Raw genomic sequence first — 24,796 nt, 5'->3', positions numbered from 1 at the left:
TCTCAAAAAAAAAAATTTTAATGTCAAAATGACTCAGGATTACATTTATGATCACTGATTTTCAAAAAGTTGCCACTGTGATTCAATGAGGAAAAGACAATCTTTTCAAGAAACAGTACTGGGAAAATTGGATATCCTCAAGAAAAAAGATGAATTTAGACTCTTATCTACACCATACAGAAAAACAAACTCCAAATGGATCACAGACCTAACTGTAAGAGCTGAAACTATAACACTTTTAGAAGAAAGCATGAGAAAATCTTTGTGACCTGTGGTTAGGCAAAAAGAGTTCTTAGACATGTACACAACATAAAAGAAAAAAAGTTGATAAATTGAGCTTCATCAAAATCAAGAACATTTGGGACTTCCCTGGCGGTCCAGTGGTTAAGACTCTGCGCTCCCAATGCAAGGGGCACGGGTTCAGTCCCTAGTCAGGGAACCAAGATCCTGCATGCCGCGCAGTGTGGCCAAAAAATACAAAAATCAGAAACATTTATACTGCAAAAGACATCATTAAGAAATTATAACAGAGGGCCTCCCTGGTGGCGCAAGTGGTTGAGAGTCCGCCTGCCGATGCAGGGGATACGGGTTCGTGCCCCGGTCTGGGAGGATCCCATATGCCGCGGAGCGGCTGGGCCCGTGAGCCATGGCCGCTGAGCCTGCGCGTCCGGAGCCTGCGCGTCCGGAGCCTGTGCTCCGCAACGGGGGAGGCCACAACAGTGAGAGGCCCGCATACCGCAAAAAAAAAAAAAAAAAGAAAGAAATTATAACAGAAGCCACAAATTGGAAGAAAATATTTGCAAATAATATTTCGGATAAAGGACTTGTATCCAGGATATATGAAAAACACCACTCAATAATAAAGGCAAACCAATTTAAAAATGGGCAAAAGATTTTACTAGACATTTTGCCAAAAAAGACATATGAACGGCTAATAAGCACATGAAAAGATGCTTAACATCATTATCAAAACTATAGAGACACTTCTCACCCACTAGGATGGCTATATTAAAAAAGACAGACAATAACAAGTATGGATGTGGTGAAACAGGAGCACACGTTGGTGGAGACAAAATGGTGTAATCACTTTGGAAAACAGTTTGGCAGTTTCTGAAAAAGTTAAACATAATTACTACACAATCCAGCAAAATCTAGGTATCTACCCGAGAGAAATGACAATATATATCCACACTAATATTTGTATATGAATATTCATAGAAGACTATTCATAATCACCAAAGAGTAGAAACAATATAAATGTCCATCAACTGATAAATATAGATACAAACTACAACATGGATGAACCTCAGAAACATCATGCTAAGTGAAAGAAGTCACATACAAAAGACCACATATTGTATTATTCTGCGTAATGTGAAATGCCCAGAAAAGGCAAATCTACAAAGACAGCAAGAAGATTAGTGAAGCCTGGGGCTAGGAGTGAGAATGGGGATTGACTTGCAAATAGGCAGGAAGGATCCTTTTGTGGTGCTAAAAATGTTCTAAATTTGGATTATGGTCACGGTGTGCAAGTCTGTAAATTTACTGACAATCATTGAATTGTACACTTAAAACAGGCAAATTTTTTTTAACATCTTTATTGGAGTATAATTGCTTTACAATGTTGTGTTAGTTTCTGCTGTATAACAAAGTGAATCAGCTATATGTATACATATATCTCCATATCCCCTCCCTCTTGCATCTCCCTCACACCCTCCCTATCCCACCCCTCTAGGTAGACACAAAGCATAGAGCTGATCTCCCTGTGCTATGCGGCTCCTTCCCACTAGCTATCTATTTTACATTTGGTAGTGTATATATGTCCTTCCCATTCTCTCACTTCGTCCCAGCCTATCCTCCCCCCTCCCCGCGTCCTCAAATCCATTCTCTATGTCTGCGTCTTTATTCCTGTCCTGCCCCTAGGTTCTTCAGAACCATTTTCTTTTTTTTTAGATTCCATATATATGTGTTAGCATACGGTATTTAAAAGAGGCAAATTTTATGACACAGATTATACTTCAATACAACTCTTAAAAAAAAAAAAAAAAAGGCCCCAGCAGCCAGTTTGAAGAGGCTGTCACTGGCCAAAGCTGAGAAATGAGCATCAATAAAGATAGTAACTGTAAATAATGAAAACACATCAAATATCTTTAAATCCATAAATTAACTATGATAGTAAGAAACAGAATTAATTGATCACCATCAAAGGATACTAGTTAACTAACTCATCAATATGAAAACTGGTAAATGTATAAAAACTGCTCACAAAGTAATGCTTATATTATGACTACATAAACACTATTCACATCCAGGCCATTAAGTTATTGAGACTATTATGTTCCCTTACTCACTTTTCTCTAGACTTAATAATTGTTTTGCTTTTTGTTTGCTTAGTTGTTCATGCGTCTATCAACGATTCAGTCTAAACTCTGCACAGTAAGTATAAATCTCCTCTTAAGGACTTCCCTGGTTGCGCAATGGTTAAGAATCAGCCTTCCAATGCAGGGGACACGGGTTCGATCCCTGGTCCGGGAAGACCCCATATGCCGCGGAGCAACTAAGCCCGTGCGCCACAGCTACTGAGCCTGTGCTCTAGAGTCCTAGAGCCACAACTACTGAGCCCACGTGCCACAACTACTGAAGCCCATGCGCCTAGAGCCCGTGCTCCGCAACAAGAGAAGCCACCACAGTGAGAAGCCCACGCACCGCAACAGAGTAGCCCCTGCTCGCCACAACTAGAGAAAGCCCACGCGTAGCAACGAAGACCCAACGCAGTCAAAAATAAATAAATAAACAAAATGAATTTTTAAAAAAGAAAAAAAAAGAATGCATTAAATCTCCTCTTAATAAAAAACAAATCAGGTATTTTACTCAGTTCAGCTTTCCAGAGACAGGTCTGGTAGAACCCCTGGTCCCCCTGTGCTCAACAGGAAGTGCTGCTTCCTAAGCGTGCTTCACACATTCTTGTCTCCCCTCAGCCTCAATTCTCTTGGCCCCTTGCTGGGGATCCAACCCACCTCCTCCTCCATTCTTGGCTCACTCCCTCATTTTTGTGAGGTACTTTCTCACTTAGCTTGCTGAGAAAGAGTGCTTGGGAGGTAAAATCTGAGACTGTGTGTGTTTGGAAAATGCCCTTCCACCCTCACACTTGATTGGTTGGCTACAGAGCTCCAGGTTGGAAGTTTTTTCCCTCAGAAGTTTGAAGGCATTGTTCTCCCAGCTTTAAATGTTGCAGTTGAGAAATCCAAGGCTACTGTGATCCTTGACCCTTTGTATGAAACTTGTTTTCTCTCTGGAAGCTTCTACAGTTTTCTCTTCAGCCCAAGAGTTGTACAGTTATACTTAATGGCAGACATTGGTGTGGGTCTACTCTTGATTCACAGTGTTAGGCACTCAGTGGGCTCTTTCAATCTGGAACTCACGTGCTGCAGTACTGGGGAAACTTTTTAAACCATTCCATTGATGATTTTCTATTTTTTCAGTACTCTTTTTCTGGAATTCCTATTATTTGGATACTACTTCCTAGATTGGTCCACTTCCTCCATCCAAATACCTTTCTTCTTATTTTTGCTTTGGCTTCTTTCTTTCAGGTTTGAGGCTTTCTTGAAATGTCTAATAGGTGTTGACTATAGGTTCTTGAAATAGTAATTTATATGCTTATTTCTAAAATATGCTCAAAAATCTACAAAGTATCATCTCCTCCCATGCCTTTACTGATCTTCCTAGTGATTCCCTCTCTCATAGCACTTTTTTACATTAGATTGGAATTATATATTTTGTCTAACTCACTAATCAAACTACAAACTCCTTTGGGGCAGAGAATGTGCCTTATTTTATCAACTCCTAATACAATGCCTGGCACACGGTAGGAACTCAGTAACTGCTGGATGAACGGAACTACTAAAGACTAGATTTACTCATCTTCTCACATGTAGAATCATTACAGATTATTCAACAGTTGAATATAATCTCAGTTTCCAACCCAAATAGAAATCATACTGACAATACAGGGGAGAAGAAGAAATCAGTCATCAAATTTAGACAGCACTTGGGACTTCCCTGGTGGTCCAGTGGCTAAGACTCCGCCCTCCCAATGCAGGGGGACCGGGTTCGATCCCTGGTCAGGAAACTAGATCCCACATGCCGCAACTAAGAGTTCATGCACCACAACTAAAGATCCTGCATGCCACAACTGAAAGATTCCCGAATGCCACAACTAAAAGACCCCGCGTGCCATAACAGAGATCCCGTGTGCTGCAACTAAGACCCAACGTAGCCAAATAAACAAACAAATAAATAAAATAATAAAAAAAATTTAGACAGCACATTACAGTTTATAAAGGTGCTAATATCTCATTTAATATTACAGGCACAGGGACTTCCCTGTTGGTGCAGTGGTTAAGAATCCGCCTGCCAATGCAGGGAACACGGGTTCAAGCCCTGGTCCGGGAAGATCCCACATGCTGCAGAGCAAAACTAAGGCCGTGCGCCACAACTACTGAGCATGTGCTCTAGAGCCCACGAGCCACAACTTCTGAAGCCCATGAGCCACAACTACTGAAGCCCACGTGCCACAACTACTGAAGCCCGCACACCTAGAGCCTGTGCTCCACAACAAGAGAAGCCCCCGCTCGCCCCAACTGGAGAAAGCCCACGCTCAGCAACGAAGACCCAACGCAGCCACAAATAAATAAAGAAATACATAAATAATATTACAGGCACATAAGTAGCTAATACCAACCCTTTTATACTACTGTTACTTCATTTTCAAAAAAACAAAAAAAACAAAAAAAACAGACTCAAAGTTAACATATTCAAAATACTTGACCACATACCTGAAAACTAAGCATATCCCAAAATCCATCCAGATCTGTACAGGTAGTTTCCTTTTCACCTCGTTTATATTCACAATTGTCCACCAGTCCTTCAAACTGTTTGAACCTTTCGTTCATAAGGAGTCTTGTTTGACCAACTGCTGTGCGAATAAGATCTTTAGCTAAAAGAAATATGAGGTTTTTAAAAGTTAAAGGACAAGACAGGACCTTTATTGCAAGCCAACCAGCTGATAAGACGACCTCATTCCAAATATCCTACAGTTACAGAATCAAATTCTTACTTTAAAGCAAAACAAAACATATCTACTACAAAACTCTGTCATACAAATATTGAGCATTTACCATCTGCTTCAATTCCTGCTAAAAATTAGCAAGATACATTCTCATGCATATTGCTACACAGTAAAGAGCATTCTACCTCTCCTTGTATTTTACAAGAATTCAACGTCAAACAACTCACTGCACATCAGTATCTGAGGACTGACGTGGCAGCACACAAATGACTTTTTCCTAAATAGCTTTCCTGAATAGGTAAGGTTGGAACTTTTCAGAAAACTTGATTGACTTTGATTTGATTTCATATTGATTTAGGTGATGTTTGTTCAGAAAATATTTTTGTATAATTAAGCAATACCAGCTATAGCTGTCATTCATAAAGTCACAGTAAAAAACAATCTAATAATAAAATAGGCAAATGTCTAACTCTCAGGAATCATAGTCAATATTCTAACTACTTATATCTTTTAAGTCAGGTACCATTTTAGCACAGAGATATTAGTGAACATATGTGAGATATGAAAAATTCTTGCTATTTTGAATAACAATGAAATTATAAAGTTGGACAACACTGGATTTTTGTGTTTTAAATAAATGTAACCATATTAAAATAAATAAAGGTAAGACATAGAAACATATAAATGTTCCCTCACCGTCATCTGGAATGTCCAATTCAAGCTTCCTGTCCCACTCAAGGCAGTGTGACGTTAACTTCTCAGTTTCTGACTGGAGAGTATTTCTAAAATGATGACATACATTAGCACTATGACAATTATACAATGTTAACTTCCCAGAGCTGATGCTTAATTATTTTATGAAACGTGATATGTTAAAATCCATAAATACAATTTGATATTCTATGTATGTTCATCCTTCCACACCTAAAACTTAAGTGGATGGTTAATGCCAAGAGCCCATTTTTCAAGCTAATATTTCTAGTCTTTTCTGTTCTTATTTTTCAGTGGCTAAGCAGAAAGAATCAGACATTCCTTAGTTCTGTTATTTTCCATGGAACTAAGACGAATTCAATTGCCAAGAGTAAGATGAAGCTAAAAACTGTTAAGTCTCAAATTACTGTAAGTCTCAAATTACAGTGATAGGGCCTTACAGATTCTATTAGGCTTTGCTTGTCCAAAGGCAATGGTTCTCAACTGGGTCAATTTTTCCTACCAGGGAGTATTTGGCAATATCTAGAAGCATTTTTGATTGTCACGAACTGGAGGAGTGCTACTGGCCAGGGATACTACAAAACATCCTGCGACGCAGGGGACAGACCCCACAACAAGAATTATCCAGTCTAAAATGTCAGTAGTACCAAGGTTAAGAAACCCTGGCTCTGGCTTCCCTGGTGGCACAGTGGTTAAGAATCTGCCTGCCAATGCAGGGCACACGGGTTCGAGCCCTGGTCCGGGAAGATCCCACATGCCACAGAGCAACTAAGCCCATGCCCCAGAACTACTGAGCCTGCGCTCTAGAGCCCATGAGCCACAACTACTGAGACTGCGAGCTACAACTACTGAAGCCCACACACCTAGAGCCCGTGCTCCACAACGAGAAGCCACCACAATGAGGAGCCCACGCACCGCAACGAAGATAGCCCCCGCTCACCACAGCTAGAGAAAGCCCGCGCGCAGCAACGAAGACCCAACGCAGCCAAAAATAAATTTTAAAAATAAAATAAAATAAATAAATTTATTAAAAAAAAGAAACCCTGGCTTAAAAATTTAAACTGTTTCTTTACAAAAACATCCAAGCAGGAAAACTGAGGATAGTTTTTCTTAGAAGAATAATTTAGCTGCCTACGTCCAGTGGCAACAGAGAACAGCTTAATTAATGAGAAAGAGACCTGGCTTAGATCTGACATTATTTAGTTGGATAAATTGTTTATCATCTCAATGTCTCAGTTGAACAACACAGTGGATTAGCTAATCTCTGAAAGACTTTATAATTCTAAAACGTTATGCTCTAAAAACAATTGAAGTGGTTCCCCAAAATATAAAAAGATACTCATTCATAATAGAAAGAATGGATATTAGAACTAGAGCAAGGGGAATTCCCTGGTGGTCCAGTGGTTAGGACTCGGAGCGTTCACTGCAGGGGGCACAGGTTCGATCCCCAGTCGGAGAACTAAGATCTCATATGCCACGCAGCACAGCCAAAAAATAAATAAATAAATAAATAAATAATAAATAAAACAAACAAGAGAAAGCTAATATTTTTTATCTGTTTGATTGGTAAAGCTCAAAAATTGTTAACATTGTATTGGAAAAGGTATGGGAATTTTCTTGCTATATTCATTCAAAGATAACAGAATGTAATCATTTTCTGTGTGATGTGGAATGTTAAGGCCTTTCTCGAAATGCAGGCCTCTGATATGCTTCCAAGGCATTTAGGTGACATGTTGAAGTTCCCCAAACAGGATGTTAATTTTCAATTCAGTTAGAGAAACATAATCCTGTCTCATAATTTGGTGGGCCAAAGAGCCTCCTACCATCTCCCATTATCCTTCTTTTATAAAATAAACTTTAATTTAGTTCTTTGTGAGGGAAAAAAAAAAGGTATGAGAAAATAGGAACTCCCATACCTTGCTGGGGGGAATGTAAATTGAGGTCCTTATATACTTGTACATGAGAAAATTGAAACATATACAAGTTTGTTGTTGGCAGCCTTGATTGTAATAGTAAGAGACTGAACCCAATGTAAATAACCACCAACAGGGACCTATTAATTATGGTACATCCATATTATTGGATACTATGTGGCCATTAAAGAACACACGCACACAAAACAACGTGAGAAAGCTCTTTAAGTACTAAAATGGAATGTCTACTGCATTTAACATTAAATGAAACAAAATAGTATGCTCTTGTTTATGTTAAAAAATATATATATATATGTTTATATTAGTTTACATATGCATTATCTACCTCTGGAAATATTCACAAGAAATGAGTAACACTTGCCTCCGTGGAAGGTTCAAACTATCCCCTGGGAGGCAGAGGTGGGAAAAAGACTTCTCACTTGTACCTTTTTCTACCTTTTGAATTAGGAACCACATGAATGTACTAGTTACTGAAAAAAAATCATTAAAATTTAAAAGATAAATGAAAATCACCAAAATTCAATTTCCCCCAACTCATTTATTATATTCAGGTTAAAAATAGTGTAATTTTGGTTTTAAATGTCTAGACATTGATACAAAATTCTTACACTAGGAACAAATGGACAAACCTGAAATATGGCACATCATGTTGTGGCTGAGATATCTGATCTTGATTTACTTCAAGTGACGGGACTTCTTTTATTGAAAGGCCATCTGAATTTTTATTAGTAGTTTCATTTTTATTTAAAACATGTTCTATAGATTAAAGAAAATATTACATATAAATTTCAAAGCAGCAACTCAGAAAATGACATCCCCCACAAGACAAAATTTTTTTTAAATCCTTTAATTTTTTTCAATGTTGAATTTTAAAATTTTATTTCTGACTCAATGATTTCATTCACCACATATCCTCTAAAGTGTCTCCTTAAATTCATCTCCTCAAATTTACATTTATTTCCCCCCATCTTCTCAGTCTGTATTCCATATTCCAACTCTTTGTCTCTCCAGATATCTTTCCCCATGTTTTCCCATCTCTCCTGACCCCGAGATCACATCCCTGAACTATATGTTGAAAAGGGCTCTAAACAAATGTCTGATAAATCACAATCCAGAAAAGCCAGTAAAAAATTAATTAAAATACAATACCTTTACTCCAAACTGTTAGAGAACCCAAAGCACATTGTAATTTACTTGAATCTTGATGTACTGTCTTGGCAGAGAAAGTTCTACATTTTTGTGCCAAGATTTCTTTTGTTGCTTCAGTCTTATCACTAAAAACAATAGCAAAAAAATACTTTATGAAACATGAGCCTCATATATCTAATTGAAGGATTTCAAAATGATGTTACTTTTTAAAAACCTGGGATTTAATAGAAATGTTTCTATTTCTTTTTAATGTGTCTTTCTGGAGGGGAAAAAATTTAAACACCTGTAGTGGGAATGTTCATCTTTACTAATTATAATGAGATCCAAATACTGTGAAGATCTCTTCATGGAACATAAGCACTCATAGTCTTGGATGCTGCTGAGCAGTTTCTAGTAAATTTGCCACCAGCCAGTCTTTGGGAAACAACCTTGCTGTTTCTCTTAAAGATTCCAACTGATTTTCCCCCCACTTTGCAAGTTAATTATTTTTGGCTTTAGAAGTAGTTTTTCTAAAGTAATACTCAGCAAAAAAACAAACAAAAAAACCCCAAACCATGTCTGAACTACAGTATTATAGAAATTTTTTCCTTCTAAACATTTATTTCTAAGTATTATAATAAAGTCACTTATAAAAAGCAAAACAACACAAAGTGTACCATGAAAATAATGATAAAAACAATGTATAGGAAATATCAAAACAAATACATTACTGTAGCCTTCTGAAGAATATTTTAAAAGACCAAATTTTCATGATTTATAATTAATATAATTTACTAACTAAATATTAACTTTTAAAAAGCACAGGACAAATCTAAGAAAGGCATTTGTTAACCATCTTAGCAAGGAATTCATTATTAACATTAAATTCTTACACTTCTGTGTTTAAAGGGGTCCAGGTATAACTGGGTGTCAAGAAAGCACTGGCACTTCTGGGAGTCATAGGTGTTACTTGATAGGTCTTCAGACCATCTAGTGGCTGAAACATAAAATCTTTAGGTGCAAAGGAATTCTTCCCCTTCATTTTTGCACTATTTGTCTTAGATAAATTTTCCATTTTTGATAAGACTCCATCTGGATCCATTCCAATTGTTGTACTGGTTTGTGAATCCAAAGTACTTTCTTCACTATCAACTTTAAAAGAAATGGCCTAGATGGGAGGAAACAGAATGGAGTAAGAATTTCTCTTCTGGGGATATATTCAAACCAATTTTTACAGGCCTGAAAATATGAAAGTTGAGATATGTGTCCCTTGTGCATAATTTAAGAGAAAAAAATAAATACAATTAAATGTAAATATGGAATCAGTAGCCAGCTAACTAAACCACTGTCATGATCCAGAGAGAGACAGAACCAATCCTCATTAAAAGGACTAAATAATAGGTTTTAAGTATTAAAATTAAATATATGAAAACTAAGGTGGAAAAATTACCCACCTAACAAATACTTACCTTTTTATTTAAATTATGTTGATAATTACAATGGTTGAGAATCAGAAATCCAATGTTTATTGGATGACTACTATTGTCAAGGACCAAATCCTCTTTTAAAATAACCTTGATTATAAATAAATTTATCATATGAGAAAAATATTTTTCAGTGTGACACAGTGAGATTAACCATATAAAATGTGAAGCTTATTTTCTGTCAATTTAATTATTTTGGTTTTTTTTAAAAACTGAGATATAACTGACATATAACATTATATTAGTTTCAGGTGTGCAACATAATGATTTGATATTTGTATATATTGCAAAATGATCTATACGATGAGTCTAATGAACATCTGTCACTACACAAAGTTACAATTTTTTTTTCTTGTGATGAGAACTTTAATGACCTACCCTCTTAGCAACTTTCAGATATACAACACAGTATTATTAACCATAGTCACTATATTTTATAGTGAATCCCTGGGACTCACTTTGTAACTGGAAGTTTGTAACTTTTGACCACCTTCACCGATTTCACCTACCCATATAAACATAATTTTTAGAGGTTTTTACATTTCTGATTTTTAATTTTTAGTTAAGAATCTAGCCACATTTCTTATACTTTGGCATGAGTCTTTTTTTTCTTTTAAAATAAATTTATTTATTTATTTTTGGCTGCGTTGGGTGTTCGTTGCTGCACACAGTCTTTCTCTAGTTGCAGCGAGCGGGGGCTACTCTTCATTGCAGTGCGTGGACTTCTCATTGCAGTGGCTTCTCTTGTTGAGAAGCATGGGCTCTAGGCACATGGGCTTCAGTAGTTATGGCATGCAGGCTCAGTAGTTGTGGCTCGTGGGCTCTAGAGCTCAGGCTCAGTAGTTGTGGTACACGGGCTTAGTTGCTCCACAGCATGTGGGATCTTCCCGGACCAGGGCTCGAACCCGTGTCCCCTGCAGTGGCAGGCGGATTCTTAACCACTGCGCCACCAGGGAAGTCCCTAACTTTTCTTAAGGTTAAGGAACTGTGTAGCATGGATTATAAAACAAGGCATTGGGGCCTCAAAATTCTGTCTCTTTTTTGAAGACTCTACCATGTACTATGGTAGACGCTATCAGAAATGTTAGGTTATTTAATTCTTAAAACTACTCTATGTAGGCATTACGGGCTGGAGATGGGAAAACAAATTCCTAAGTTGTCCAAGGTTATATAGCTAACTGGAAGCAGAGACAATACTCAAACTCAGGCCTAACTGAATCCAGAGTCATTGCATTTCACCCTACTCCATCCTATCTCTTAGCTAGTTCCCACATGAAGGTTTCTGTCAGCTGTGTTTTTATCACTTTTCTCTATTCCCTGTTAATCAAATTATGCTTTCTCTACCTATAAAACTCTGAGGATAAGACACCTGAAAAACAACAGTAAATCCTCCTGATGCTTCTTTATGGTTCAAGAGATTTTAATACACATGTAAGTTAACTTCTTGAAGCACTTCTATATGCTTAATTTCAATGTTATGAAAGTAGCAGTGAGATTTTCAAAGTACCTAGAAATAAACAGATGTTTATACTCTACCTTGTCAGGTTTTGTTTCTATCTTTTTGGCAGGTCTTCCTTGATTTGGTGTCTCTGTTTCTGCTTCATTATCTAAAATAAAAGTGAAATAAGCCATCCATTTAGACTAGATAAAAAATGTTGCATTGAAAGTACTAGGGAGGCTTCCCTGGTGGCGCAGTGGTTGAGAGTCCGCCTGCCGATGCAGGGGAGGCGGGTTCGTGCCCCGGTCTGGGAGGATCCCACATGCCGCGGAGCGGCTGGGCCCGTGAGCCATGGCCGCTGGGCCTGCGCGTCTGGAGCCTGTGCTCCACAACAGGAGAGGCCGAAGCTGTGAGAGGCCCATGTACCGAAAAAAAAGAAAAAAAGTACTAGGTAATTTGGGAAAGGAAAAAAGGTAATAGGAATGTATGTCTTAAAGAATTTTATGATTAAAAGTCACGTTATAAAATAGGAAAAAAATAGATGAAATTTCCTGCCAAGTTTAGGCCATCTATTTACAAAACAAAACAAAAGTGTTAAGGTATTTTACCTTTTGCCTCTGAATATCAAATACGTATTTATTATAGAAAATTAGAAAAAATTTTAAAGAGCACAAAAACAACAACAATCAAAAATTTTACCCAAGCTTACACTACTCAGTGGTAATCACTATTGACACTTCAGAGTACGTTTTCCCAGTTTTTTCCTATGTTCACAATCACATACATATTTTAGAATTTCAATCATACTGTTCAGAGTTTGAGCTGATTTTCTTTGCCCACTTAATATGATTAACCATGTCATTAAGTGTTCTTTCATACATTGTTCTTAAATGGTTACATTGTATTCCACCAAATGGATGGACTGTAACTTATTGGGACCATTAATTTTTCACTTTGAAGCACTGCTTACACCGATTCAGTACTTCAACATTTGAGCACCCACTGTGTGCTAACGGAATATCGGGGCACAAAACCTATCTTCGGGAATTAGAATCTCCGTTTCCTCCTCTCCTACTCAAAGAAGTACATGATGATTTAAAAAATTGAACACAGGGACTTGCCTGGTGCTGCAATAGTTAAGAATCCACCTGCCAATGCAGGGGACACGGGTTCGACCCCTGGCCTGGGAAGATCCCACATGACACGGAGCAACTAAGCCCGTGCACCACAACTACTGAGCCCACGTGTCACAACTACTGAACCCGTGCGCCTAGAGCCCATGCTCCACAACAAGAGAAGCCAATGCAATGAGAAGCCCGTGCACCGCAATGAAGAGTAGCCCCTGCTGGCCGCAACTAGAGAAAGCCCGCGCGTAGCAACAAAGACCCAATGCAGCCAAAAATTAATTAATTTTTAAAAATTGAACACAAAGAACCTCAAGTACCAAAACATCCTAGCTCAGCCACTGATCAAGAAATGTTCTTACCATTAGTAGCCCTTGTCACTGGCTTTCTTGCTGTAGTAGGAGGCACTGTTCTGGCAATCTGCTTTGCTGCTTGAGTAGCCGATCGAGTCATTCTCACTGGTGGCATTACAGGTTGTATAGCTGTGGCAACAAATAATAAAATCAAATGTTTGTGGTAATTTTTAATTATTGTTGTGGCAACATCAGAACTTACCTTTTTTCTCTTTGTCCAACACTTTCTTTTCAGAAGCTTGTCTTTGAACAGGTCGGATTGCTCTAACATCACTCCCATTATCAATCTATTCAAAAGATTAGGTACTATGTGATTTAATTGCATAATGAACCAAACCACCACATTTTTAATGTGTAAATTGACCCCTCATCTGAAACCTGATATTGTAAATGACTCAGCAAAAAACCCACTACCCCAAATAAAATGAGATGAAGAAACAAGTTTTCCATTATATACATTTCCTTATAAGCTTTTTCAGAATCCTAGAATTTAGAAAATGCTAATAACCTAAGCTATTAAAAAATAACTGACTATAATCTTCTGAGACTCCTTAAACATACCAGACATGTTTTCAATTCAAGACCTTTGAATTTTGTCTAGAAAATTCTTCTCCTGGAAGAAAGCTCTTTCCCACAGTTCACTCTTCTACTTCCTTAAAGACTTCATTTAAAATGCCACCATCTGGGGACTTCCCTGGTGGCGCAGTTGTTAAGAATCTCCCTGCCAATGCAGGGGACACAGGTTTGAGCCTTGGACTGGGAAAATTCCACATGCCACGGAGCAACTAAGCCCGTGAACCACAACTACTGAGCCCACGCACTGCAAGTACTGAAGCCCACATGCCTAGAGCCCGTGCTCTGCAACAAGAGAAGCCACCACAATAAGAAGCCTGCGCACCACAACAAAGAGTAGCCCCTGCTCGCTGCAACTAGAGAAAAGCCCGCGCACAGCAATGAAGACCCAATGCAGTCAAAAATAAATAAATAAATTTATTAAAAATAAAATAAAATAAAATGCCACCATCTCAGTGAGGCCTGATCAAAATTCCACCCTACACCTACTTCAAAACTCCCCACTTCCCTTCTTCTTCTTTTTAATCTCCTCCATAATACTTAATACTTTTGACCATCTGACACACTATATAGTTCTTTTTTTAGTGCTATCTCTCATGTAAGCTCCTTGAAAACAGGGAATTTTGTTTGTTTTGCTCAGTTATATTCTCGAGCCTAGAGGAACATGGTAGTGACTCAGATTCATTGAATACATGAAACTTAGCTTCCTCACCTGACAAAGAGGCATACTATTTCCCTCTTTGCCCACTTGACTTTATTTTAGTAATCCTCCTAATAAGTTTATCCATAACCGTGTTTTGAAGACCCATAAGTTTATAACACTCACCCTGTATGCTTTATATTCCTATCTGCACTTCATGGTGACATGGGATGCATAATAGAAGCCCGGTAAACAAACAAACAAAAAAAGAGTGTGGCACAGAGTTTAGTATAGATCTCATAAGGGATGTCTGGGCAAAGAATACTTTAAGTGACTATTTCCTTAGCATCTGGCCAGATCTGCTCTGCCACCAAACCAAAACAGTGATTTTGGTAGTACTATTGACTCTAGAAAAATAATCACTGTGCTTGAAGACGGTATTAGATTAAAAATAAATTTACTTACTCTGAGGAAAAAAAGTACAATTTGTCATTTTAGTAACAATGACCTACTAACTATCAACTATACCTTTGTCAGCTCCACTTGGTCTTTGGCCTTTGACCTTGTAATCCGTACAGAAGATGGAACAGCCTTAAAACAGTCAAAAGAAGATAAAGTTAAAAAAATAAATAAATAAACTGGCAAAATTTACTTCCATGTTTCATTATGAAATAAAGTTTCCATTTTAAAGTTAAATTTTATCCTTAATCATTTATGGCAAAAAGATACGTGCTAACTTAAATCAATTTTTTTTTAATTTAAATTTTAATTTTTTTGGCCATGCCGTGCAGCTTGCGTGTCTTAGTTCCCCAACCAGGGATTGAACCCCGGCCTCTGGCAGTGAAAGCACTGAGTCCTAACCCCTGGACTGCCAGGGAATTCCCTAAGTTATTGTTTTTTCTGGTTCTGGCTTAATTTAAATTATGTTTAAGTTAATAACTTCAAAACTTACCCATATTTCTCAATGAGGAAAGAGAAGAAATTTCAAAGCATATTTTCCAAGTATTAGGATCCTCATTAATATGATTAGCTAGACATATTTGAAAGGGGGTAGATGAACAAACTAGAGTATTAGGATCTTTTGTTTTCTGTTTATGAAAAGATACTGTACAGCTTACATCCCTAGCTTTGACAATATGCCTTCAAATCTCATGATTATACACCTGTCCATTGTCAGTAAGAAAATGGAGACCTAATCACAAAATGTGAAAAAAATTTAGCATGAGAAAGACCAATTAAAAAATTATAAGGTTATTTATCAACTCTGTAAAATTTCTTAAGAAACATAATCAGGGACTTCCCCAGTGGTCCAGTGGTTAAGAATCCACCTTCCAATGCAGGGGACATGGGTTTGATCCGTGGTTGGGGAACTAAGATCCCACATGCCATGGCGCAACTACACCCGTGCACCACAACTAGAGAAGCCCACATGCAGCAACGAAAACCCAATGCAGCCAAAATTAAAAAAAAAAAAACAAACCCACAACGATGTGTCTCTTGTTCCTCCTACATATATTTTTAAGATATTTTAAAATAGTTGCTTACAGTGTAGACCAATGATTGGTATCTACATATTCCTAAAAAGACAGCTTAAACCTAATCCCTTCCAAGAGGTCTTCTTTGATGTTCCTCCAAATATAAACAATCTATCCCTCCTCTAATATAAAGAGCATATTTATCTGTATCCTTCCACCATGAACTACAGTTTATTAATTTTGGTCTCTTCTACAGTGTCCTAAGATCATACAGAGTAAATAAATCAAAGATCTGTCAAATGAATCATTGAGATTCATGAAGCCTAGAAAAACAAGCAATATCTTCGGCCTTTATATTATTCAGTTCTTATTTAAATCAGGAATGAGTATACAGTCAATGAGATCTTTTATACATATCTTTAAATAGCAAATCAGAGACTTCCCTGGTGGCGCAGTGGTTAAGACTCCGCCTGCCAATGCAGGGGACACGGGTTCAAGCCCTGGTCCGGGAAGATCCCACATGCCGCGGAGCAACGAAACCTGTGCGACACAAATACTGAGCCTGCGCTCTAGGGCCCACGAGCCACAACAACTGAGCCTGCATGCCACAACTACTGAAGCCCACGCGCCTAGAGCCCATGCTCCGCAACGAGAAGCCACCTCAGTGAGAAGGCTGCGCACGACGAAGAGTAGCCCCTGCTCACCGCAAGTAGAGAGCCCGCACACAGCAATGAAGAGCCAATGCAGCCATAAATAAATAAATAAATAAATAATAAAATAAATAAATAAATAGCAAATCACCAGTGACTAGCAAGTTTACAAATCCAACTGACCTGTTCAAACTTCATCCTTCCTGATTCACTAACCATTCTCTTTAGATCACCCCTCCTTTAGCTTCTATCCTCCACTTTAGCTCACTGCCACTCTGCCCAGCCCTTTTCAGCCTATCACTGCCCACCTAAAGGCGTTCTCTAGACCTCACTCTTTCATAATTTTATATATCCTAATTGGAATGGTCTCATTTAGTCCTACAGCTTAAGTGTCCATTCATACTCCCAATATCATATCCAAAATCCACATCATAGCATGGATCCCCATCCTGATTTCCCAATTTTCATTCCCAACCGCCTGATGTCTAGATGGCCCAAATAGGATTTTTTTAAAAAGGGTATTAATATTCACCCATTTAAGCTTTTCTTGCCTTCCTCATCTCTTTTAGCAGCAGCAAAATTTGTATTATTGATCAAACTATTATCTTCAGAATCACCATCTTATCTCTAACTCTTCAACTTCCTCCACCCCTCACCATCTACTTGGTCACCAGTCCTATCAAATTTATCTCTTAAAATGTCTTACATGACACCTGTTAGAATGGCTGTTATCAAAAAGACAAGAAATAATAAGTGTTGGTGAGGATATGGAGAAATGGGAACCCCTGAGCACTGTTGGTAGGAATGTAAATTGGTGCAGCCACTATGGAAAACAGTATGGAGGATCCTCAAAAAATTAAAGTTAGAACTACCATACGATCCAGCATTTCCAATTCTGAGTATTTATCTAAAGGAAATGAAAACACTAACTCAAAAAGATATATGTATCCCCATGTACATTGCAGCATTATTTACAATAGCCAAGACTTGTAAACAACTCAAGTGTCCATCGCTTGAGTGAGGTGCAGGGTAGGTGAAATGGGTGAAGGTGGTCAAAAAGTACAAACTTCCAGGTTTAAAATAAGTAAGTCCTGGGAATGTAATACACAGTTTGGTGACTACAGTTAATAATACTGTATTGCATATTTGAAAGTTGCTAAGAGAGTATATCTGAAATGTTCTCATCACAAGAAAAAAAGTTTTGTAACTATGTGTGGTGATGGATGGTAACTAGACTAAGTGTGGTGATCATCTTGTAATGTATACAAATAATGAATCATTATGTTGTACACCTGAAACAAATATGTCAATTATATCTCCAGAAAAATGATGTCTTAAACCTCTTTTTTTTTTTTTTTTTTTTTTTTTTTTGCGGTACGCGGGCCTCTCACTGTTGTGGCCTCTCCCGCTGCAGAGCACAGGCTCTGGACGCACAGGCTCAGCGGCCATGGCTCACGGGCCTAGCCGCTCCGCGACATGTGGGATCTTCCTGGACCGGGGCACGAACCCGTGTCCCCTGCATGGGCAGGCGGACTCTCAACCACTGCGCCACCAGGGAAGCCACCTATTTCTTCTTTTAAACCAATGGCTCAGTCCACTTATCTCATCTCACCTATTCTATACAGAATATTCACAATATAGACTCACAACTGGTCTTCCTATCTGTAAATGCTTCCCTTTCTAGACTATAATCCTCAAGTCCAGGCTAATCTTCCCTGAGTATTACTTTGATAATGGTACAACCTCGTTTATAAACCTCCCTTGACTCTCCATATCTAGAAGATAAATGCCAAATACTTTGGTATAGCATTCACTGTTCAGCCTGGCTCTACCAGCTTTCCTAGTTTTATCCAATCTCAACCTAAATATAGCTACATCAAGAGACCCTGTTTTCATCTTCTGAGTTACTATTATGTCATTCCCACCTCCTACCAACTAATTAAATGAATAAAGGGACTCGGGAAATGGTTATTTTAGTCATCTAATCTCCTAAAGAAAATTCCAGTTAAAAGGAACTATTCCTCTATATCAAGTTAGGATACTAAACTTACCTTTTTTGGCTCAGCTTTCATAGTACTCTGGTTTGAGAAAAGAAAACAAGGAATATCAGGTCTATAAAGACCCACTTTAAATACTCCTCGTTTAGCTTTCTCTCTCTGCTCTTTCAATTTTTGAAGCTGCTTTTCTTCTTTGTATTTTTGGAGCATTTGTTTTCGTTGATCACCTAGAATAGTTTTCACTGACTCTAAGTAGGAAAAAGAAAAAAAGAAAAAAACAATATATAAAACATTTCAGATAAAAAGTTAGGCAAACATCTTAACTTCTAACTTCAACTGTTGCTAAGAAATGCTTTTAGTAACTTCTTGTTAATTCCTTAGCACTTCAAGTTATTTCCACCCCTATTTTAAAATTCCTATTTCTTTCACCTTCATTTGTTCAAATATATAACTGTTTACTATGTACTAGGCATGTATTACTTCACTTTTAAATTAATTAGCTTCTATGATAGTCAGCCTCCAAGCTGACCTCCAGTGATTCTCACCTCCTGGTAGACATGCCTTGTGTCATCCCCTCCCATACTGAATAGGGCTGACCTGTGTAACCAAGAAAGTACTGTGGAAATGATAGAGAACGACTCCCACAACTAGGTCATTAAAGACATCGCAGCTTTTGTCCTGCTCTCTCTTGGATCACTTGCTCTGGGGGGAAGCCAGTGGCCACGTGGAACCTTAAGGAGACTCAAGCGGCCCCATGGAGATGTCCACATGACAAAGAACTAAGGCCTCCTGCCAAAAGCCAGCATCATCTTGCTGGTAATGTGAATGAGTCACCTTAGAAGCAGATCCTTTACAATAATCAAAACAGGGACTTCTCTGATGGTCCAGTGGTTAAGACTCCCAATGCAGGGGGCCCGGGTTCAATCCCTGGTCGGGGAACTAAGATCCCACATACCGCAACTAAGCCTGTGTACTGAAACTACTGAGCCCAGGCACCGCAATGAGAGAAGCCCATGTGCCACAACTAAGAAGCCCGCGTGCCGCAACTAAGACCCAGCACAGCCAAAAAAAAAAAAAAGCCTATGTCCTTATAATGATGGCCCTCAGGGCTCTATGGGAGCTAACCTGTTTGCCTTCTCTAGCCATGCTTACCTACTTGCTTTCTCTGGAACATACCACACCCACTCCCACCTCCAGGCCTTCGCAAATGAGGAATAAAAGATATTCTAATAGCATACTGACAAGGTTAAATTTTGTTTGAAAGATTTTGATCGAGGAAAGAAGCGTTTGAGAGGGTACGAGTAGAGGCAAGGAGACAACTCAGAAGGTAATGTCACCTCTTCTCAGACAGAAAATGTCTAGTTCTTCCTTCAAAGGCCATCCTATATAATCCTACGACCCAGTGTTCATTTCCTCTGAACTCCTAAGAGATGTTATTCTTTACTCTATCCCCCTCAACCACCAAACCCACTTCCTTTGACCTTCAAACATAAACTGATCACTTCATCTCAAAAACAAAAAAGTACCCTATGACACTTTAATCCAATTCCTTTCTCTCACTTTCCTTTAGAATCACAAAAATTACAAGTCTGGAAGAAATAGTTTAGCCCAACCTCCCCTTTTACAGAAGCAATTAAGCTGAATATGTTGAGTGTCTTGTACGTGTCACACATTACACTGGTTCTGGAAAAATGATAAAACTGAAGTAGTGAACACATAAAACAACTTGACATCTCATTTCTTTCTCTATAAAACTTCTAAGACTTCATCTTTCTGCCATTTCTTTACAATTTATCCTTGCTTTATTTCACTGCAATCTAGATCCTAGTGCCTGCTACATAAACACAGCTAAACAGGAGTCCAATAAGTCCTTCCGATTAAATGCATGTCATTTCCCAGTTCTCTTCCTTCTTTTCTATAGCATCCCTTGCCTTCTAAGACATTCATTTTTATTATTTTTATCTCTTGCTGAGATCATTCTCTTTTCTGGTTGGTTCTTTCCCTACTAATTACCCCAAATCCTTTTGGGCAAACTACAGGGATGAATCCTTTGCTCTTCCCTCTAAGAAGTGTCCCCATTGGCAAAGTACCCTTACTTCATGGATACTTCAATCAGTTCTATTTTTATGTCCCTTATCAATTTATCTTGTCAATATTTATCTTATCCAAGCTCCAGAAATAAGAACTTTAGGATTCCTGTAAGGCCATATAGGTAAAAAGTGTTATAATACTCCACAGGCGAATGGCTTTAGCCTAGCTAGGACGTCCACAGCCTTTACTTGAGTGCTTTTTTTGGGGGGGGAGGGGGGCACACCAGGCAGCCTGCAGGATCTTAGTTCCCCAACCAGGGATCAAACTCGGGCCCCTGGCAGTGGAAGTGTGGAGTCCTAACTACTGGACCATCTGGGAATTCCCAACACAGCCTTTACTTGAAATAGACAGTATTTAGTTGTAGAAAACACCAAGTTATTTAGAATGGCATTTCAAAACTCCATTCTTCTCGTCAGGGTTGTTTTTAACCTCAGGTATTAAACCAACTTTTATTCACTCTTCAAACACTTGAAACTACAATAGACTTTTACTTACTTGGCTTGACATCGGCCTTTTCTGGAACAAGCTCATGAGATGTCTCATCTAATTCAAGAAGAATTCTACCTTCCAAGGCTGGAACGTTGACATCTTTCAAACCAAAGTGTCTATTTCGTTCATATTCCTTATGTCTGTTTTCTTTCTGAGACAGTGATTTCCTATGAGCAATTTTAGTTCTAATCATGTCGGTACTTAATTCCTTTCTGTGTCGACTGGCAAAATGTGATGAAGCCATCCTATCAGGAAAAAGAGAGAAAGACCAACTTGCATGAAATTTCATTTGATTATGTAAAAAGTTAGGATTCCAGTTCACCTCCTACCCTAGAGTCTTCTGAAATAAAAATATTAAAATACAGCTCTCTGGGCTCAGACCTAGGTTGTGGCAACATGGCTAAATGCACCAAGAAGGTCAGAATCGTGGGTAAATACGGGACCCATTATGGTGCCTCCCTCAGGAAAATGGTGAAGAAAATTGAAATCAGTCAGCACGCCTAGCACACTTGCTCCTGTGGCAAAACCAAGATGAAGAGACAAGCTGTGGGCATTTGGCATTTCCTGCATGAAAACGGTGGCTGATAGTGCCTGGACCTACAACACCACTTCTGCCGTCACAGTAAAGTCACCAGAAGACTGAAGGAACTGAAGGGCCAGTAGAAGGCCACCGTTTGAAACATTGCTAGCCTATAATAAATGGGTTAATTTACATAATAAAAAAATACAGAATGGAATAAATATGTGACTGAAGAGTGGGAAGGAGGTTATCAAAAGATAAAACACTACAACCTATTTTGGGGTTCTGAACAGGAACTTGCTTGACAGATGAAGTGAAGCCCAGGAAGCTAAAGTCCAGAATATAAATAAGAGGGTCTAGGCTTACCATAGAGAACACTGCAAAATAGAGTAGGAAGTAAAGGTGAAAATAGGGATATAGTATACAGAATAGTTTCCTTAACTTTCCCCTGGTGATGAATGCAGGCAGGCTGGCATTTTTTTCTCAAGCCAATAAACAAAACAAACAAAACACACAAGATGCTTATTAGGTAGGTAGGAATGATAAATAGGAAGTTAGATATATGAGATTGAGAAAAAGAAGGGTTTTCAGAAGTACCATGGTGATGCAGAAGGATAATCATATCAGTTTGCCCTGGTGAGGGCAGAATAAAATTCTTTTCGGACATGTAAGAAATCATACAGTTTACTTGGCATATGCTCTTTTCTTAGAAAGATCCTTGGGAGAACAAGAAAGACAATGTCATGGGTTCCAAGAAATCGTGGATCCAACTGAGGAAAAGAATAAAGGAAAGTGGAAAGTCTAAAGGCATCTCCTACACAGCTGGTATGGAGAACAACCAAGCCAAACTGGAGAAAGAGGACTGATTCTCCAGGGAAAAGTCTTGCCAGCTTAAAAGAGAAGGGGGGAAAAAAAAGGATGGAGGTCTGCCATTAGAAAGTTAGGGCAGGAATAAAGAGGTAGACATAGAGAATGGACTTGAGGACATGGGGTGGGAGGGGGAAGCTGGGGCGAAGTGAGAGTAGCATGGACATATATACACTACCAAATGTAAAATAGATAGCTAGTGGGAAGCAGCTGCATAGCACAGGGAGATCAGCTCGGTGCTTTGTGACCACCTAGAGGGGTGGCATAGGGAGGGTGGGAGGGAGGCTCAAGAGGGAGGGGATATGGGGATATATGTATGCATATGACTGATTCACTTTGCTGTGCAACAGAAACTAACACAGTATTGTGAAGCAATTATACTCCAATAAAGGTCTATTTAAAAAATATATATATAAGCACACTATACCTTCAACAACAAGAAAAGAGTCCACTAAAAAAATGCAAATAAAAAAAACTGCACAAGAAATGCAACAAATTAAAATGTTGTATGATTTTAGGCAATCAACAAAGTATAAAAACGAGAATTCATCTGACCTGGATGCTAATAACATTCTCCTTTAAGGGCCCAGGGGAAGTGACCAAGGACTGTGCTTTTTTAATCAAGAACTCTCCTCTACTGTTTGATTTGCCACTTCCCGCAAATATTAAAGAAAAATTAAAATTACGTATTAGGTATTTAAAAATACAGCACAGAACTATACACGGCAAGAGAGAGAGAGAGAGAGAGAGAGAGAGAGAGAGAACTAACACCGAAGGCATATTTAATTATCACCTAAACCCTAAAAGGTATTTAGTATAACTGCCGTTATACAGATGAGGTAAATTAACTGCCCACATTTGCACAGCTAAAAGGTAGTGGAGCTGGAATCTCAAGCCAGGCAGCTTGGCTCTTCACACATATCTAAGTTCTCTTCTTTGGCTGACTGGAGTTTCTTCCAGCTTGAAAGTCTAGAATGCCTTAGTGTTGCTTGCCAAGGTTGTCAACCCAGGCGTTTTTAGTTGTCATAGAACCTGGAAAGAGGCACTGGCATAATGTTGGGGCCCAAAGCCAATAACGCCCCGGTGGTGAACTGATGCTGCTACACAGATCATGGCAACAAATATTTACTCTTCCGAAGGACTGCGTCATCAGCTTCGGGAAGGACAGGTAACACGGTCCTAAGAGGAGCCTCCCCTGAGCGGCGTCCAGCTCGCAGCCGCCGGTCCTCCGACCCTTCTAGACCTTCTAGAAGGAAGCGGACCAGCGCCCTCCCCCAACTCCCCAACATCCACCTACCTGAGGCAGCTTCTAGCGTGAAACCTCAACCAAACTAAAAGTAAAGGAACCCTCTGGGCCTGGAAGACCACCGCCGCCTCCGAAGAAGGAATGCCTACAAGACTCGGCAAAATTCAAACTTCCCACACCGAACTTCTGATTGGAGGTATTTTAAGCAACACTTCCTGTAAAAGTACGCGCCTCTTCCCTTCGACGAGGCTTGCGATTGGTTCGCTCCTTGCTATATTTGAATTGATTGAAAGGTGAACTGACCGTTCAAAGGGTAGCTGTGAGCTGAATCAATGGGCGGGTCCGCGATGCGATATTGATGAGGGGCGGAGCGGTAGGAACGCTGGGGCTGGCGGGGAGCTACAATTGCCGGCGGTTGACAGAGGATACGCCAGAAACCGCCCTGGAGTTCCCGGGGCCTCGCGGGTATCCGAGAAAAGACAGAGGAACTCGGACGGAGGAGAGGGGACTCAGAGTCTGCAGGGCTTTTTAATGTCCTTGTTTAATTACATAAATCCAGCAGAGCTTATTGGAATATTTTCTTCACTTAACGTTTTAAAGAAAGGGCTTATCACCACATCAAATTTCTCCTTACATCTTTTACTGTTACCTTTCAGCGTTACCAGTCTTTTTTTTTTTCTCGTCCTTTTTTTTTTCTTTTTAAATAGAGGTAAAATTATCAAATACAGTGAAAAGCATAGTTTTTTTAGTATATGATTTGATGAGTTTTGCTAAATGTAAACAGCTGTGTAACCACCACCCAATCAGGATATAGAGCACTTCCATCACCCGGTTCTCTCAAGCCCCCTTCCAAATCTCCCACAGCTTAGGCAATCACTCTTCTGATTTCTATCACCTTAAAAATAGGATTGGTAGGTACTCTTTCTTGTCTGCCTTCTTTCTCCCAATGTAATGTTTTCGAGATCCATCCCTACTGTTACAAGAATCAGCCGTTGTTTTTATTGCTGA

At 39.0% G+C, this 24,796-nt stretch overlaps 1 protein-coding gene and 1 pseudogene across 1 annotated transcript in view; one reads left to right on the top strand and one right to left on the bottom strand.

Moving 5' to 3' along the window:
* The window catches only part of DLGAP5 (DLG associated protein 5), a 40,104-nt gene extending 16,120 nt beyond the window's left edge, over positions 1-23,984 (bottom strand). The window contains exons 1-12 of the mRNA XM_060096180.1: positions 23,840-23,984; positions 21,162-21,400; positions 18,630-18,823; positions 14,982-15,044; positions 13,443-13,527; positions 13,250-13,369; positions 11,862-11,932; positions 9,735-10,009; positions 8,863-8,987; positions 8,343-8,469; positions 5,765-5,850; positions 4,836-4,996 (exon numbers count right to left, since the gene is read on the bottom strand). Coding sequence (XP_059952163.1) covers positions 4,836-4,996; positions 5,765-5,850; positions 8,343-8,469; positions 8,863-8,987; positions 9,735-10,009; positions 11,862-11,932; positions 13,250-13,369; positions 13,443-13,527; positions 14,982-15,044; positions 18,630-18,823; positions 21,162-21,399 — 1,545 coding nt within the window. The 5' untranslated portion in view covers position 21,400; positions 23,840-23,984. The remainder of the gene's footprint in view (positions 1-4,835; positions 4,997-5,764; positions 5,851-8,342; positions 8,470-8,862; positions 8,988-9,734; positions 10,010-11,861; positions 11,933-13,249; positions 13,370-13,442; positions 13,528-14,981; positions 15,045-18,629; positions 18,824-21,161; positions 21,401-23,839) is intronic.
* LOC132489160 (large ribosomal subunit protein eL43-like) lies at positions 21,552-21,818 on the top strand (annotated as a pseudogene).
* Positions 23,985-24,796: the final 812 nt, after the last annotated feature.

The sequence above is a fragment of the Mesoplodon densirostris genome, chromosome 4 (assembly GCF_025265405.1).
Source record: "Mesoplodon densirostris isolate mMesDen1 chromosome 4, mMesDen1 primary haplotype, whole genome shotgun sequence".
Taxonomy (NCBI): domain Eukaryota; kingdom Metazoa; phylum Chordata; class Mammalia; order Artiodactyla; family Ziphiidae; genus Mesoplodon; species Mesoplodon densirostris.
This window is presented reverse-complemented; position numbering and strand designations above follow the sequence as displayed.